Source organism: Thunnus thynnus, chromosome 3, assembly GCF_963924715.1.
Source record: "Thunnus thynnus chromosome 3, fThuThy2.1, whole genome shotgun sequence".
In the NCBI taxonomy this organism is placed as follows: Eukaryota; Metazoa; Chordata; class Actinopteri; order Scombriformes; family Scombridae; genus Thunnus; species Thunnus thynnus.
Window position 1 is genome coordinate 12,482,456 of NC_089519.1, and position 13,990 is coordinate 12,496,445.

At 39.9% G+C, this 13,990-nt stretch overlaps 1 protein-coding gene across 3 annotated transcripts in view; it reads left to right on the plus strand.

Annotated features, from left to right (window-relative positions):
- LOC137179517 (testis-expressed protein 2-like) overlaps positions 1-13,895 on the plus strand; it is a 34,323-nt gene extending 20,428 nt beyond the window's left edge. For 2 of the 3 annotated variants that reach the window (XM_067584251.1, XM_067584252.1), the window contains exons 4-13: positions 594-794; positions 1,064-1,394; positions 1,660-1,895; positions 2,185-2,352; positions 3,194-3,293; positions 9,229-9,355; positions 10,267-10,380; positions 10,849-11,058; positions 11,531-11,651; positions 11,782-13,895. In XM_067584251.1, coding sequence (XP_067440352.1) covers positions 594-794; positions 1,064-1,394; positions 1,660-1,895; positions 2,185-2,352; positions 3,194-3,293; positions 9,229-9,355; positions 10,267-10,380; positions 10,849-11,058; positions 11,531-11,651; positions 11,782-11,931 — 1,758 coding nt within the window. In that variant the 3' untranslated portion in view covers positions 11,932-13,895. The remainder of the gene's footprint in view (positions 1-593; positions 795-1,063; positions 1,395-1,659; positions 1,896-2,184; positions 2,353-3,193; positions 3,294-9,228; positions 9,356-10,266; positions 10,381-10,848; positions 11,059-11,530; positions 11,652-11,781) is intronic. The other variant, XM_067584253.1, reaches the window with a different exon arrangement.
- The last annotated feature ends 95 nt before the right edge of the window (positions 13,896-13,990 follow it).

Consider the following 13,990-nt stretch of genomic DNA (forward strand, 5'->3'; position numbering starts at 1 on the left):
ATAATAAAAACTACATGACATGAACTTATATATTAAAAAGAGGTAGGATTTTACTTGATTGTGGCACTGTGTACAGCTGTGTCTGTGGGATGCTGTGTACAAAGACAAACATGCAATTTAAGAGGCACCTTTCCATGACACTTTTCATATTGAAGTGACAAAGCAGCAAATAGACTGAATGTGGATCCTGGGCTTAATATAGCCAGAGGAACTTCAAAGTCCAATGCAGAAAACAAATGACAACAAACTGTTTACGACTTTAAAAGACAGTGGTTACAAGACACTCTATTATCAGTGTGAAGTTCACAAGGAAAGACAAGTAACCTTTTCTATCACTGTAGAAACATGTTACATAGGTGACATCACACGGTGAGCAGATATTTACAGTGTCCTTATTTTGCAGGCAATGTTTGACTGTTGTCTTCTCTATGTTTGCTGTTGTTCAAAAGCATTTCTCTCTTCAATTGCTTTTTTTTTTTTTAAAAAAAAACCATCTACATGACAAATCGTACTTATTTGAATTTCTGACAGATTTTTTAAAATTAATTTGCAAGTCATTCCTTGAAATGTAATTGGTTACGACTTCTTTCCAGGGCTGGATGAATGAGATATCGAACTACGACCCAGAGACATACCACGCCACATTGACACACTCTGTGTATGTTCGGTTGGAGGGCTCCACCATTCGTCTTTCTAAACCCAACCACAACGTCCCCCGTCGTGCCACACACAATGAACCAAAACCTGATGTCACCTACATCAGTCAGAAGATCTATGATCTCACCAACAGCAAAGTATGTGATCGCATTACTTTTTCCCCTGATAGGATTATATACATCCTTAAAGCTCTGGAAATGTAAAAGAAATTTGTTCTTAATCCTTCTGTACCTGGGTTGAGTGTTGTATGTCAACTGTAATTACCCATCAAGAAAAGTCTTTTTTTTTTTTTTTCAAATAACACATTTGCTGATGTTTAAGTCCATATAGTAAATCAAGTCCAAGGTAATTCAACACTTTAACACTTTTTTAACAACACTTTCTTTCTCCCTGAATCTTCCCCCAGGTATATCTAGCGCCTCAGAGTTTGGCCAGGAAACGTATATGGAACAAAAAATACCCCATCTGCATTGAACTTGGCAAACAGGATGACTTCATGTCAAAGGCTGAGGGTGACAGGTGGGAGGCCGGTGACAGCTGGACCACAAGGGACAGAGGAGAGGGGACAGGAGGAGCGCAGGAGAGGGCTTGGTCATCCTCCTCAAGTAGGGATCTGACCCTCTATCTGTTTGGAAGGACTGGGAGGGAGAAGGAGGAGTGGTTTCAGCGGTTTCTTTCAGCTTCCAAGCTCAAGGCAGATTTGAAGAAAGCTTCCAGTGTTGTGGGGAGTAAGAGCGGTGAGCAAAACTAATGTTTTTGTTGACAAGACTGTTGTCAGTTGTTCCTCTGCAGTTGACAGTTGTAGAGGACATAAACCTTTCTTTCTTTGTCCATTTATTTTGTTTTTTCAAGGCTAAATTGTCTAAATATATTTTTAAAAGGATCCTTTCATACACTACAGCTAGAGAAGTGGCACTTCCTAACTTAAGTTTTGCTAGTTTAGGAACAGTGAGTGCAGCATCTAATTCCTCACCTTTCTCTGATATTCGCTTTTGCCCACAGCTATGAGCTCTCACAGTCGCAGCAGCAGCCGCAGCAGTCTGGATGAGGCACTGGGATCTCAGCCCAGGTCAAAGGATTCCTCAATCTCCTCAACAGCAGGCAGTGCCAAAGCTAAGCCATTCTTGGAATACAGTGTCTACATGGCCTCCATACTGCCAAAACAGGTGGCAGTCAGCCCTGCAGCTGCCAGCCCTGTTCTCCAGAGTCCACAGAGCAGCCCTGGAGCTGACAAGAAGGTAGCACATACTCATCATCCATTAACACTATTTAGCACATTTTTGTCTCTAATTTGCTTTTATTAATCGCCAAACCAATCATCTAATTTGCAATGTCAACCCCATGTGTAACAAGCAGTGAAATTCCAAACAAGAACAGGCAGCTAATATTGTGACTTATCCTTGTAAAGATGAAGTCAGCGGAGTGGAATAAGATTGTGTTTTCGGGGGTTAAATGTTTTATAATCCTGTACAAAGACACAAGATTCATATTCTTTCTATTCTTTCCTCATCCTTGCTTTGTCCTTAGCTTCAGAGCACCACCTCAGCTCAGTCGCAGCTCGGAGAGGAGGAGGAGGAGGATCCTGTTGCCTGGGTGAATGCAGCTCTTGGCCGGGTCTTCTGGGACTTCCTGAGTGAGCCCTACTGGGCTGAACTGGTCTCCAAGAAGATTCAGATGAAGCTCAGCAAGATACGGGTGAGTGGAGCAAGGCCCATAGCAACCTCTCCCTTAGCAGTGGTTGAAATTTAAACAAGCAATCAAGAGAGAAAGTTAGAGAGTAGAGAAGAAATAAAAAAAAAAAATTAGTTATACTCACCTTCCTGCGGAAAACCACATGTGGGTATGCTCACATACACAAGCTCTCCAAATGTCAGTGTGTATTTTTGTGAAGCTCTTCACAGGCCCCAGCAGCTCCACACTGGGCTCAAAGACAGAGGGAGGCAGAAACTCCTTATCCTTCACTTCTATCCCTTTATCCCACTTTTTCTTTCTGATCCTGTCCCCCAGGCAAACTTGTTTTGCTTCATCATAACAATGTTTTGGTCTGCGTGACTGCAGCTAATATTGTAGTCTTAATACAATGATGGAAAAAGATTGAGCACAGTTCAATCCGCAATGGACTGACAAGATCAGACAGTTGATTATAAGGTGTGGTGGAGGGAAGAGTGTCTTTCGTGTGTGTGTGTGTGTGTGTGTGTGTGTGTGTGTGTGTGTGTGTGTGTGTGTGTGTGTGTGTGTGTGTACGTACATGAGTGTGATTGTATCTACAGCATTTATGTGTTTTCATGTAATGTGTTTCCATTTTTTCATTCATTTTTAGTCCCAAAATCTGATATTCACTTTTGGAGTAAAAGTAATCCCTACTCATTACAAGTTAATTACGATACAGTATTAATGTATCACAAATGATAGTGATACATAAGCTGGCCTCTATATCCTCTTATACAATATTTTCATATTGGTTATATCATACTCTGCAAATTCATAATCAATATACAGTGTGCTCAGCTACGTTGTATGCGTTTGTCTTTTCCAGTTGCCTTACTTCATGAATGAGCTAACCCTGACAGAACTGGACATGGGCGTGGTCACTCCCAGAATCCTTGGCGCATCCAAACCTTCCATTGACTACCAAGGCAAGAGAGAAAGCAATGACACACACAAGCACACAAAAACACATGCACACACACATAGTGGGACTTCTAAAGAGATACTGGCATGCCCAGCCAGTGGCACATCGAGCTCTTTGCATGATTTCTCTGAAAGTCTCTCATTTACTGTGAAGTATTTGCTTTTCCACAGAGCATATTTTAGTGTCTTTCATGTTTGAAAGCACAACATCCCTACATTGATCACCTGCCCGTCAGTTAACTATGTCTACATTAGAGATAACAAAGATAAACAGGTGGTAATGCTAGGTAGTTATTAAGGATCAGGATACATTTTGTTAGCTTAAGTGCATGTGTGCCGCCAAATACACATACATACTGAAAAAAGAACCAGCTAAAAAATGTTTTCACACATTGGATAGTGAATTGAACGCTCAAACACACAGATAAAATTTAATAAATAAACAAAACAGATTTAACAATTTCTCAACTTTTGTGAAAACTGGCCACAGTTTTTACAGATTCTCACTCTGTGCCACTTGCAGGGTCTGCTTAACACAAATGAAGAGTGGCATTTGTTATGCCTTTGCACATACATGAATATAAAGTTGCTGTGTCACACAAACACACACAGGAGCTCTCAGTATATGTGAAGTAAACAAGACAAAGCTTCTTACAAGCAAGAATCACGCCACATTTCACAATTCCCATCATCCTGTGCACAAAGTGTTTAAGTGCCACGCTCAGAGGTATAAGCAAAGGTGAAAAAAAGAGCTGAATTCATTTGAGCTAGCTTGACAGAGTGCAAATGAGTCACAATGAATGAACATACGGTAGATGATATTCCTGTGATGAATACTTTCTAAGTGTGTCATTTCAGTATGTATTAAAATAAAATGTGGCCAAAATTCATACTAAAAATAAGAGCTTTGTTGCAATCTTTCCAAAAATACAAATAATTTCATTTCTCAAAACTTTTAGTAACAAGAAATGGTCTAAAATGTCAAATGGGGTGAACACTTTTGCAACCCACTGCATGTGCACAAGTGTGTGGACAGAAGTGACATTTTGTTGCATGACAAGCCATTGCTCTCATTCTCTCTCAAGCCTTCTTGCTGTGACTAGTGAGGTCACAATACTGAAGCTGTGTCTGTGGGTGATTTTGACGTGCTATCCATCCAAAGAACAGCAGCACTGGTGATAGCTGTCCTAACTCTCCACTAAAACTGGCTAAGATGCTCACAATGCTGAAAATGAGACATCATGTCATCATCTTGTTTCTAATTCAGTGCTTGTGGTAAGACCTGTGCTGTATGTCATGTACTTATGAATCATAACTTTCAAACTTTATAACTTTCAAAAAAAAAATGGAAATGCAAAAACCATTTAGTAAAAATACAAAAAAAAACTTGAAATTAAAGAAATGGCAAAGCCAAGAACACATGATTTTTTAGCTCCAATAAGCAGGCGATAGTATAATTACAGCCAATAACAACAATAATTGTTCCATTCAGTTAGCACAGGCAAAATTAGGTTTACTGTGCATCACACTGTGGGGTAATATGCACTTACACCCACTCAGCTTGTCAGGCAGTGGTACCCTTGAGGTTAGAGAGACATAATTTTTGCTTATGGGCTCTCTGCTGGTTAAAACAAGTACAAACCTTCCCATCCTCTACAGCTGCTGCTGGAGATTTCTGAACAAGAGTAACATTGCTGAGAGCTCAGTTAGACAATTGTTGTTTATTGGACATTTGGAAGTTATGAATGTATAAACTTGCTTATGTGCTTAGAAAGCATATGTGAACTTAATTTATATTAAAGTCTGTGTAAAGGAAAATTTCTTTTGAATAACATTATACATGTTAGAAAATAATTGCTGAAAACATGAAAAGACTGAACTATGTAGTACTGAATCGTGGAGTCAGACCGTTAAACTGTTTTTCCCCATTTCTGTGTTCTGGATTTGTTGGGCATGCCTAAAATGGCTGCACCATGACATAGAGGGCTGACCAGCATGACCTCCCCTACCCTCCAATACTGTATAAGAACTAGGGCACCCTGGCATCGGCTGGGTGTGTAGTCTGCTGTTTGCTAGTGGCAGCATACAATACTTTCATTGCAAGCTTAGCATTAGCATCCAGTCACAATAGTAGGTGTTAACTCTCCGGGCAGATAGAAAGAGTTACATTTAACTATGAGATATTCTAGGTTAGCAGAGCAGAGCCTCTTGATAATGGCATTGTCCGTGCACCAAGCTTTGTTAATATAAACGCACAGTCCCTCACGCCTCTCTGGTCTTACCAGAGTCATTAGCTGTTGTATCCACCCTGCCGCTATTAAACCATGTTTCTATAAAAATCATGAAGTTGCAGTCTATAATCCTTTTATGAGTGGCACTGAACTTCATTGAAAAAAATGACAATTTAACATAACAATGATTGGTGATGGATTGCTTGTTAAGTACTCATTTAAATTACATTTTTACTGAAATAAGTCCACATTTACCTACAAAATAGGTGCTAAATTAGACAGTGATTCCTAGCGTTACTTTATTTTTGGAAAATCATCCATGTTGCTTGTCTTACACCTGCAAACAAGGCCTATTTCAAATTGTATATTTTTTAAGGGAGTTCAGTATGAGTGTTGTTATGTTCAGAGGTTCAGAGGCTGTTCAGTTGGGGGCCAGGTTCAGCGCCTTCAGCGGACACACCCCCAGTGTTTCAGAGATCAGAATACTGCTTGTTTTTCAATGATTTTGAAACCTAATTTTATATACTTGGCTTTTTTTTTCATCAGTCAAAATTGGCTGGGATGGTTAATAACACATTTTTCTGTGGCGTGAAAAACTCAGAGCACATATTTGTTGTTGCTTTACACAGACTTTAATAAATCTCCTTTACTAAAGGTGTTGTATACTGTAGATCCTGGATAACACTTAATAAGTGGAACCTTTGTTTACAGAAGTATAGCCCCAGTGATTGGGTAGTGAACTCTTAGCTGAGTCTGCTCTAAGCACTTTAGCAGGTCTTATCTGTAGAGGCTTAGCTTTGTAAGGTCTTAGCTTTGTAAGGGACCATGGGTTTCCCTGCTGGAGTTGCACAACTACGGTGGCTCAAGGAGCACCAAAGTTTTCAGCTAACTCTGTTCTAGTTTTGATCAGAAGGAGCTTTGTATGCCGTTTGTTAAGAGGAATCCTTCTATGATCATTCAGATGTGCATCAGCAGTGAGCTTTCCATCCCTTTGTGCTGCATTGCTTTTCTCATTCTGCTTCACATTCTGTTAGTTTTCTCACAGATGTGGCTCTTCATCTGTTTCATATATATATTGTCTCCAACTCTCTTCCTAGTTCTCTCTTCCCCTTACATTCCCTTTCATATCATCTTCCTCTTTGTGTCCGTTCTCACTCTTTTAGTCTGTGTCTCTCTTCCTCCCTCCTGTGCTTTGAGTCACTGCCTCATTTTTATCACTGCAGCACTCACATAACCCTATAATGAGAGCAGGAATTGATTCCATCTCCCACTGAGACAGCAGTGGCATTTCTTGGAACAGTTCCAGGCTAAACACACCTCAATAGTCACACAACACAATCAGGGTGCAGAGGCCACCATTTTGTTGATGTTGTTGATAGTTTGTTAGCCTTAATTGCACTCTCCTTTGGAAACTGCAATATGTTGCCAAATGTTTTTTGTTTTTTTTGTAACACATTGCAAATGAATTGATCCCAATCACTCTTTGTCAATCTAAAATAGCAAAGTGCCTCATTTTTAGACACATTTCCTGGAAGTAAATTGAGGTGTGAATCAGGAAAGAGGTGAATGATCCAAACAAAAGACTTAATGTTGACTTCGCTATAGATAACTGAGCCCTCTGCTTGCTTCTGTTTTCTACAGCTCATACCTCTGCAGAGAAAATGAATGTTTCATTCCACTTTTCTGTATTTTGTTTCCATGATCAATAGACTCTTACCTTGAGGTGGTAGTTAGAGAGCTTCTAGTGGAAATGGTCAGTTTAGTTTTCCTTTTGGAATTTCCACTGGTGTTACTCTGGCTGTATCCTCTGGACATCTCAAGTTCTTCCTTACCTTCCCTTACCCCGCTCTTTCCTGGAATAAGCATGCTGAGTGCAATGGATCGATGACCCTCTCCAACTGTGTGTGTGTGTGTGTGTGTGTGTGTGTGTGTGTGTGTGTGTGTGTGTGTGTGTGTGTGTGTGTGTGTGCATGTCTCTACAAGCGATTGTCTCTGTGTGCTTGTACATTTATGCCCATGCAACTTTCATGTTTATTGTTTGTACTCATACGATTCTGTAATGTCAATTTGAGGATGCACACAAGCAGTCATCCTGCATGTATGATTGCATTTCTTTGCAGTGTGTGTGCGACACACACTCCTGACTCCTCACCATGCAGCTTCACCCCAATTAAGCAAGAACCACCCTGATCCAACAGCTTATACTGAGGCTCCTCTCTCCTCTCCCCATACTAACAAACCTCAGTGCCCTGCATAAACCCCGACCCAGCCAGACACAGTCTTATTATCCAACCCGCCTCCTAGGACTGGTGGGTGAAGTAAGGCCCACTGGGCTCAGTAGACCCAGCATGTTCACTCTCTGTCTGTCTGATTGCCTAACTGTCTATTTTTACTTTTTGCTTTCTCAAACCCTCACTGACTTTTTAACTTTGTGTTCTTTCTTTGGCTCCAAGTTCTTTTTCTGCTTTCATTTCGCCCTCACTTGCTGTTTCTCTCTAACTTGCTCACACTCTCTGATTGTTTTTCTCTGCGGCACACCAGACTCATTGCATTATTACGTCATTTAGCACAACCAGCTGGTGTTCAGGCCTCAACAGAGCAGCAAGGAGAGGGCACACAGCCTTAATGCTGTCAGTCTCTTTATTGTTTGCTTTCTCACAATACATCTTTTGATCCAATCTTAACTACTTATTTTCTTCCATTCTTGTCCCAGGGTCATGTAGGAAAGTTATCTAAACACAGTTCTAGAGAGGGGTTAGGTGGGTGTGCAACACATGTCCCATTATGTATTCGTACACACCATGTGGACTTGGGCTTTGCACACGTGCACATGTGACTTAGTTGCAGCAAATGTGTTTTGGTTCAGTTTCTCTTAATGGCCTTTTTCCTTCCACTCTCTTCATTAATTTTTTTGCATCATCTGTTGAACTTTGCTGCCCTCCAGTGGCATACACAGAAACCGCACCCAAGTTTATGGTTAAATGTGCCTCTTTGTACACAAGAGCATGTGATTCTGTGTTGTAAAGCACGAAAACAAAGAAAAGCCAGGCTTTTGATGGAGGCTTTTGAGGAGTTTATATAATCCAGATTACAGCAGGTTTGGTAGAGCAGGGGTTAAAGGAATAGAGGAAGAGTGCCCTGTTTATACAGCCAGCCCCCTGCTGATATCAAATGGGGGCTAGCGGAGGAAGATTGCATGCTCTCCAGCTGTTTCTCTTCTCCGTTCAAAGGACCTTGTGATCTCTCCCTCTTTCTTTTCTCTCCCTTAACCGGGTCTTTCACTGTGTCTAAGATGAGGGATCAAGAAAATAATATCAGTTGGGGTCCCTGCTTCTGTGATGCTTTGGGAAAGGAGAGATGTCACAGAAAGGGCAGCAAAGTGAGGGAGGAATCTGAGAAGTGGGGAAACAAAGGAGTGAGAGCAAGACAGTGTGGTTTAACAGGCATGAAGAAGGACTACAGCCTGAAGTGGTCTCTGTGTTGAGGAGATTTGCCTAAAACACCCCTCAGCCAAGTATCAACGGTAAATAGGGTTGAGTGATGGTATGAATTGTAAAACAAGACATTAGGGAATAGTCAACCAACACCTTTGCGAACGCTACTTAATGCATGTTAAGCTCATATCCCCAAATCAATCATATACCTCACAGTTTCACTTCTTTCATTTTTTCTCAGATCAACATTCTAACAACTGCTTTGTCTCCTGCAGGTCTGTGGTTTGACCTGGAGATTTCCTACAGTGGCTCCTTCCTGATGACCCTGGAGACCAAGATGAACCTCATTCGCCTGGGCAAGGAGGGAGAAAACCTCCGCTTAGGAGAGTTTGGCAAAGATGGGTAAGACAGCCAAACTCTGTCACCACCACACACACATTTTAGAAAAGCACCGAGATGTTTCTTGGTTTGATTCGCCTTTTCCTCTCTACTTGACACTAAAAGTATACTTGCCTCTGTCAGAAGTCAACCACTTTTCTGTCTGGCACCTCACCTGCCTTACTCAGAGTTTTATATCTTTTCTGTCTTTTATATCTTTTCCTTTCTTTTCTCTGCTATTCCCTTTCTGCCCTCTGGATCCTACTTTTATGTGGCTGTTAATCGGATGCGTTTCTGTCCTTGGTAAGTAAGTGCTGCTTGACTTTCCATTTTCATCTCTGATGTTCAACTCGTAATCTCCATCTTTGTATGTCTCTATTTTTGGAGTTGTCACATTTCATAATACTACTCAGTGCTTTCATCTCAGTAACTCACATTATTTACATCTCAGTAAATTTCTTACTGTGTTAGTGCTTTCATCCTTCAGTAATATGTCAATTTCAAGGTAAGGTACAGAGTGTACCTTTCAGAGATGGATTGTTTGCTGGTAAATGAGAAGTGAGTCAATTTTTGCCGGTCCTCATAAGGAAACAAACATAGATCCAGTTTCACATCAAATTACAACTGAAAGTGCAAAACATACGACATAGCAGCAGTTTTTAGGCTATCTTACTAAATGCTCCCAGAGCTTTATTGTGTTTGTAGACGTGTGCAGTCATGGGTATGCACATGTGCACACTTTCATCTCTCACTGATTGTGTCCATACCTTGTGTGTATTTTCTTGAATGTACTATACAGTAGGATTCAAGCATTAGCGCAGTAAAACACCATAGAATCACAAACCTTGCATGTATTAGTGCATGTGTGTGTGTAGATATGTGTGTGTGTGTGGGCTTGCACTAATCTATTGTTCTGTTTGTTCATGTGTTTCTAGATACAGGCCTCGGACTTACTGCCTGGCTGACAGTGATGAGGAGTCATCCAGTGCAGGCTCATCAGATGAGGAAGACTCCTCAGAACTCTCAAATGAGTCAGCTGGAGCAGAGGGGTGAGGATGGGTTTATACAGTAATTGTTCATATTGACTGTCTGTGTGATCACTTGAACTTTTTCGGAATATAAAAAAATTTAAATTTATTGTTGTGATAGATTTGCTTTTCATTTGAAATAAATGTTTCTCAATCATTCAAGAAAAAAACAAAATAGGAAAAGAAATGCTTGAAAAGTTCTGCCTTGTCGTAACCATGGAAACAATCTTTTAGGTAGGGAAGGCTTGCAGTAAAAAGTTCTGAATAAGAATTATTGAAAGAAAGACAGATGACATAACTGTTGGCCAACAATACATTTGCAGGTAACACATAGTTAGGAGTTAATCAGTAAATCAGTTCACCCTCTTGACCAGCACAGCATAACTCATTTATTAGTCAGATGGAATTAAAAATGATAACATTAGATGTCATCAAGTATACTGCACTAATATGTGACTTTAACCCTCATCCTCTTTTTAATGAATACAGTTTCGTTGGAGGCCACAAACCGAGCAAGATCATGCGCTTTGTGGACAAGATCGCCAAGTCCAAATACTTTCAGAAAGCGACAGAGACGGAGTTTATCAAAAAGAAGATGGAGGAAGTGTCCAACACACCCCTCCTGCTCACAGTGGAAGTGCAGGAACTCCAAGGAACGCTAGCTGTCAATATACCCCCTCCACCCACCGACAGGATATGGTACGTGAAGGAAGTGTTGTTTTCCTGCTCCATAATCACTGGAATGCTGCAAAAGTGAATTTCCATGTGTGTCCCAGTAACAAGTAATAACATCTTCTTCAGAGAAAGCATTTTCCCACAGATGGACAAACACAGCCAAGTCTGTTGCAAACAAAGGTCTTTAAGATGCCTCTTAATCAACCCACTTCCTCTCATGTCAACAGTAACTTTGTTACCGTATGCATACTTTGATTTCTACATGGTGGATAATTCACATGAAACATACATAATATGGTTATCAGTACTCAGAACAGCAGTCGTTAGTTTTACAGTATAATAGCATGTTTAATTGAAGAAATCAAAAGAAGCATTTCATATATTTGTCTTGGTGCCCTCTGCTGGTGGTAACCATAAACTGTGTTGGAAACATTTCTTGGCAGTTAGTGGTGTTTGTGAGTAAATTAGTCAATGTGTTGACCGTTTCCTTTTTCAGGTATGGCTTTCGGAAGCCGCCTCACCTGGAACTGAAGGCACGACCTAAACTGGGAGAAAGAGAAGTCACTCTGGCTCATGTTACAGACTGGATAGAGAAAAAACTGGACCAGGAATTTCAGGTATTGATCAACTTATGTTTCTGGTATTTAGGGTTCAAAGCACTCAGATTCCAAGATACTATATGTGTTAAAAATGTCTTAAGAATCCTAAAAACTCACTGTCCCCATCACTCTTTCTCTCCTCTGTTAGAAAATCTTTGTAATGCCAAACATGGACGATGTGTGGCTGACTATCATGCACTCTGCCATGGACCAGCGCACATCAGGTGGACCCTTAGTCGGGCCCACAGTGGACCCAGAGCCTTCCCAGTCGGAGAGGGACAGCACCAGCCAGCCATGAAGAATGTTTACAGTATTTCCTAGAGCTTATTAAGTCTCAAAATGGGAACTGGAGCCAAAGTCGATAGGTCAGACGCTACTGTTAAACAAACACATTCCCATACTGAGTGGCTCTCTCACTTATCGTAGTGAAGACAGTATGAATTTTAAAGGAACAAGGTAGAGTTAGCCAAGGAAACACTAAAGATAAACTGTTGCATGCTGCTCTGTTCAGTAGTATTTTTTGTGTCTTTGAAGAGTTTATATAACAGTAAGAACCTACTGAATAGGGACTAGGGATATGTGGAGAGTTATATTTGGCTCAGTAGTGTGGGTGGTTTCAGTTAATAAGGGGAATTTATGGGGATATAGAAGTACACAATGTCCTATGAACACATTAATATGAAAGCATTCACCAGATACCTTACAGCCTGCAGATGACAAGTTTCAACTGAGGCCAGAGAGTGGCCACAGTAGCCCCTTTAGTTTAGACATTCAGCAAGTGGAGAGTTTAAGTATGATAGTATGTTGAAATTAGAGGTGTTTTATAGTAAATGGTTAGTGTGTGGAGGAGAGTTGTTAGTTGTTATAAGAATTGATAAAATGTAAGAAGATTAAAAAGTGTATTTGAAAAGCTCAGATACTTGATGTTATGTTTATTTATCAGATGAGACATTAAACCTTGAAGTGGCTTTATGTCAGGGTTTTTTTTTTTCCTTCAGGTGTTAACTAACAGTATTCATTCATGCTGTGACCACACCCTGAACACCTCCCTTTATTTGCCAAGACCCCACTTTTTATGCCAATGATGCCCTTATCCATGTCTGTATGGACATAATGCTCAAGTGCAAACATACTGCATAATTTAGGAAAAGTGTCATCCACAATGTAAATTCCATACTAATGACAATACACAATAAGTGCAATGATAGAAACGCTACATAGGCTTATGTGTGATCTTGTGAAGATAGTATATAAAAGCGTATGTCTGAGAAGTACAAGGCCTCTAACACGTCTTTTGAATGTATGTTTGGATAATTTTGGTTCCTAATGTTGTTATATGAGAACAGTTTTTTACCCAGTCACATTTTGATTGGGGTATGCAAATTATTGCACAAACACAAGTGAAAGTTTCCTTTTTGGTTTCTTGTGATAAACACTATCTCATCTTGCATATCTTTTTTTCCCAAATGTGTCATTCAATCATTATGTTTATGGAGTACCAGGTGGTATATTTATCTATACATCATTTATACTTAATGGTGTTGATGTCAATGATGATGATAGTGTTGGAAGTTAATTTAAATGACCAACTTTAATATGTGACAGTGCTTTAAAAATACTCTATCGGCCATACTGTATGTAGACAGGCGCTTCATTGTAGTTTGACACTTGGATGAAGTTAAGGTACGTACTACATAGCAGAGCATCTGTTGCCAAGAATGTATAGCCTTACCTACAGGTTCCCTTTCTGAGAGCACCTTTTTAACCGTGACATATTTCTAATGTTAACCAAAGTCCTTTGATTGGGCCCACAGTGCCAGATCTCTCTCTGCTCAAAGGTACACATCCTGTATTGATATAGCATTGTGAGGTAATATTTACAAATGCGCTACAATACCTGCATTAACATTGTTTACAGGAATTAATACCTTGTTTTATTTTTTTGCTATATTAGGATACTAAAGCACTGTAACATGAAATGGATTTGTTCTATATGATTGTCTTTCCCTTTATGTCATGGTTACTTTTTGTTGAGTATTTGTTTTTGAATGACTTCATGAGGTGGGTTATGGTTGTATTTTTTTTGTCTATTTCTTTGGTTAAACAGAATGAAGATTTTTGAGGATATATGAAGATCATGTCATGATTTGTATCTGTGAATTATTAATGACTTTTTAAAATTGACATGTAATTTTAAGGCCAAATTCAGTGACTGTGTATCTGCCTTATTTATAGAGCAAAATAAATATGTCAGTGAAAGCCTTTTCGTTTTTGCGAATGTTTATTTCTACAGAGGAATTTCTCAGATCTGGTATTCTGAATTGTAGATATATATTTTGCTTTCTTTGTATTTATTT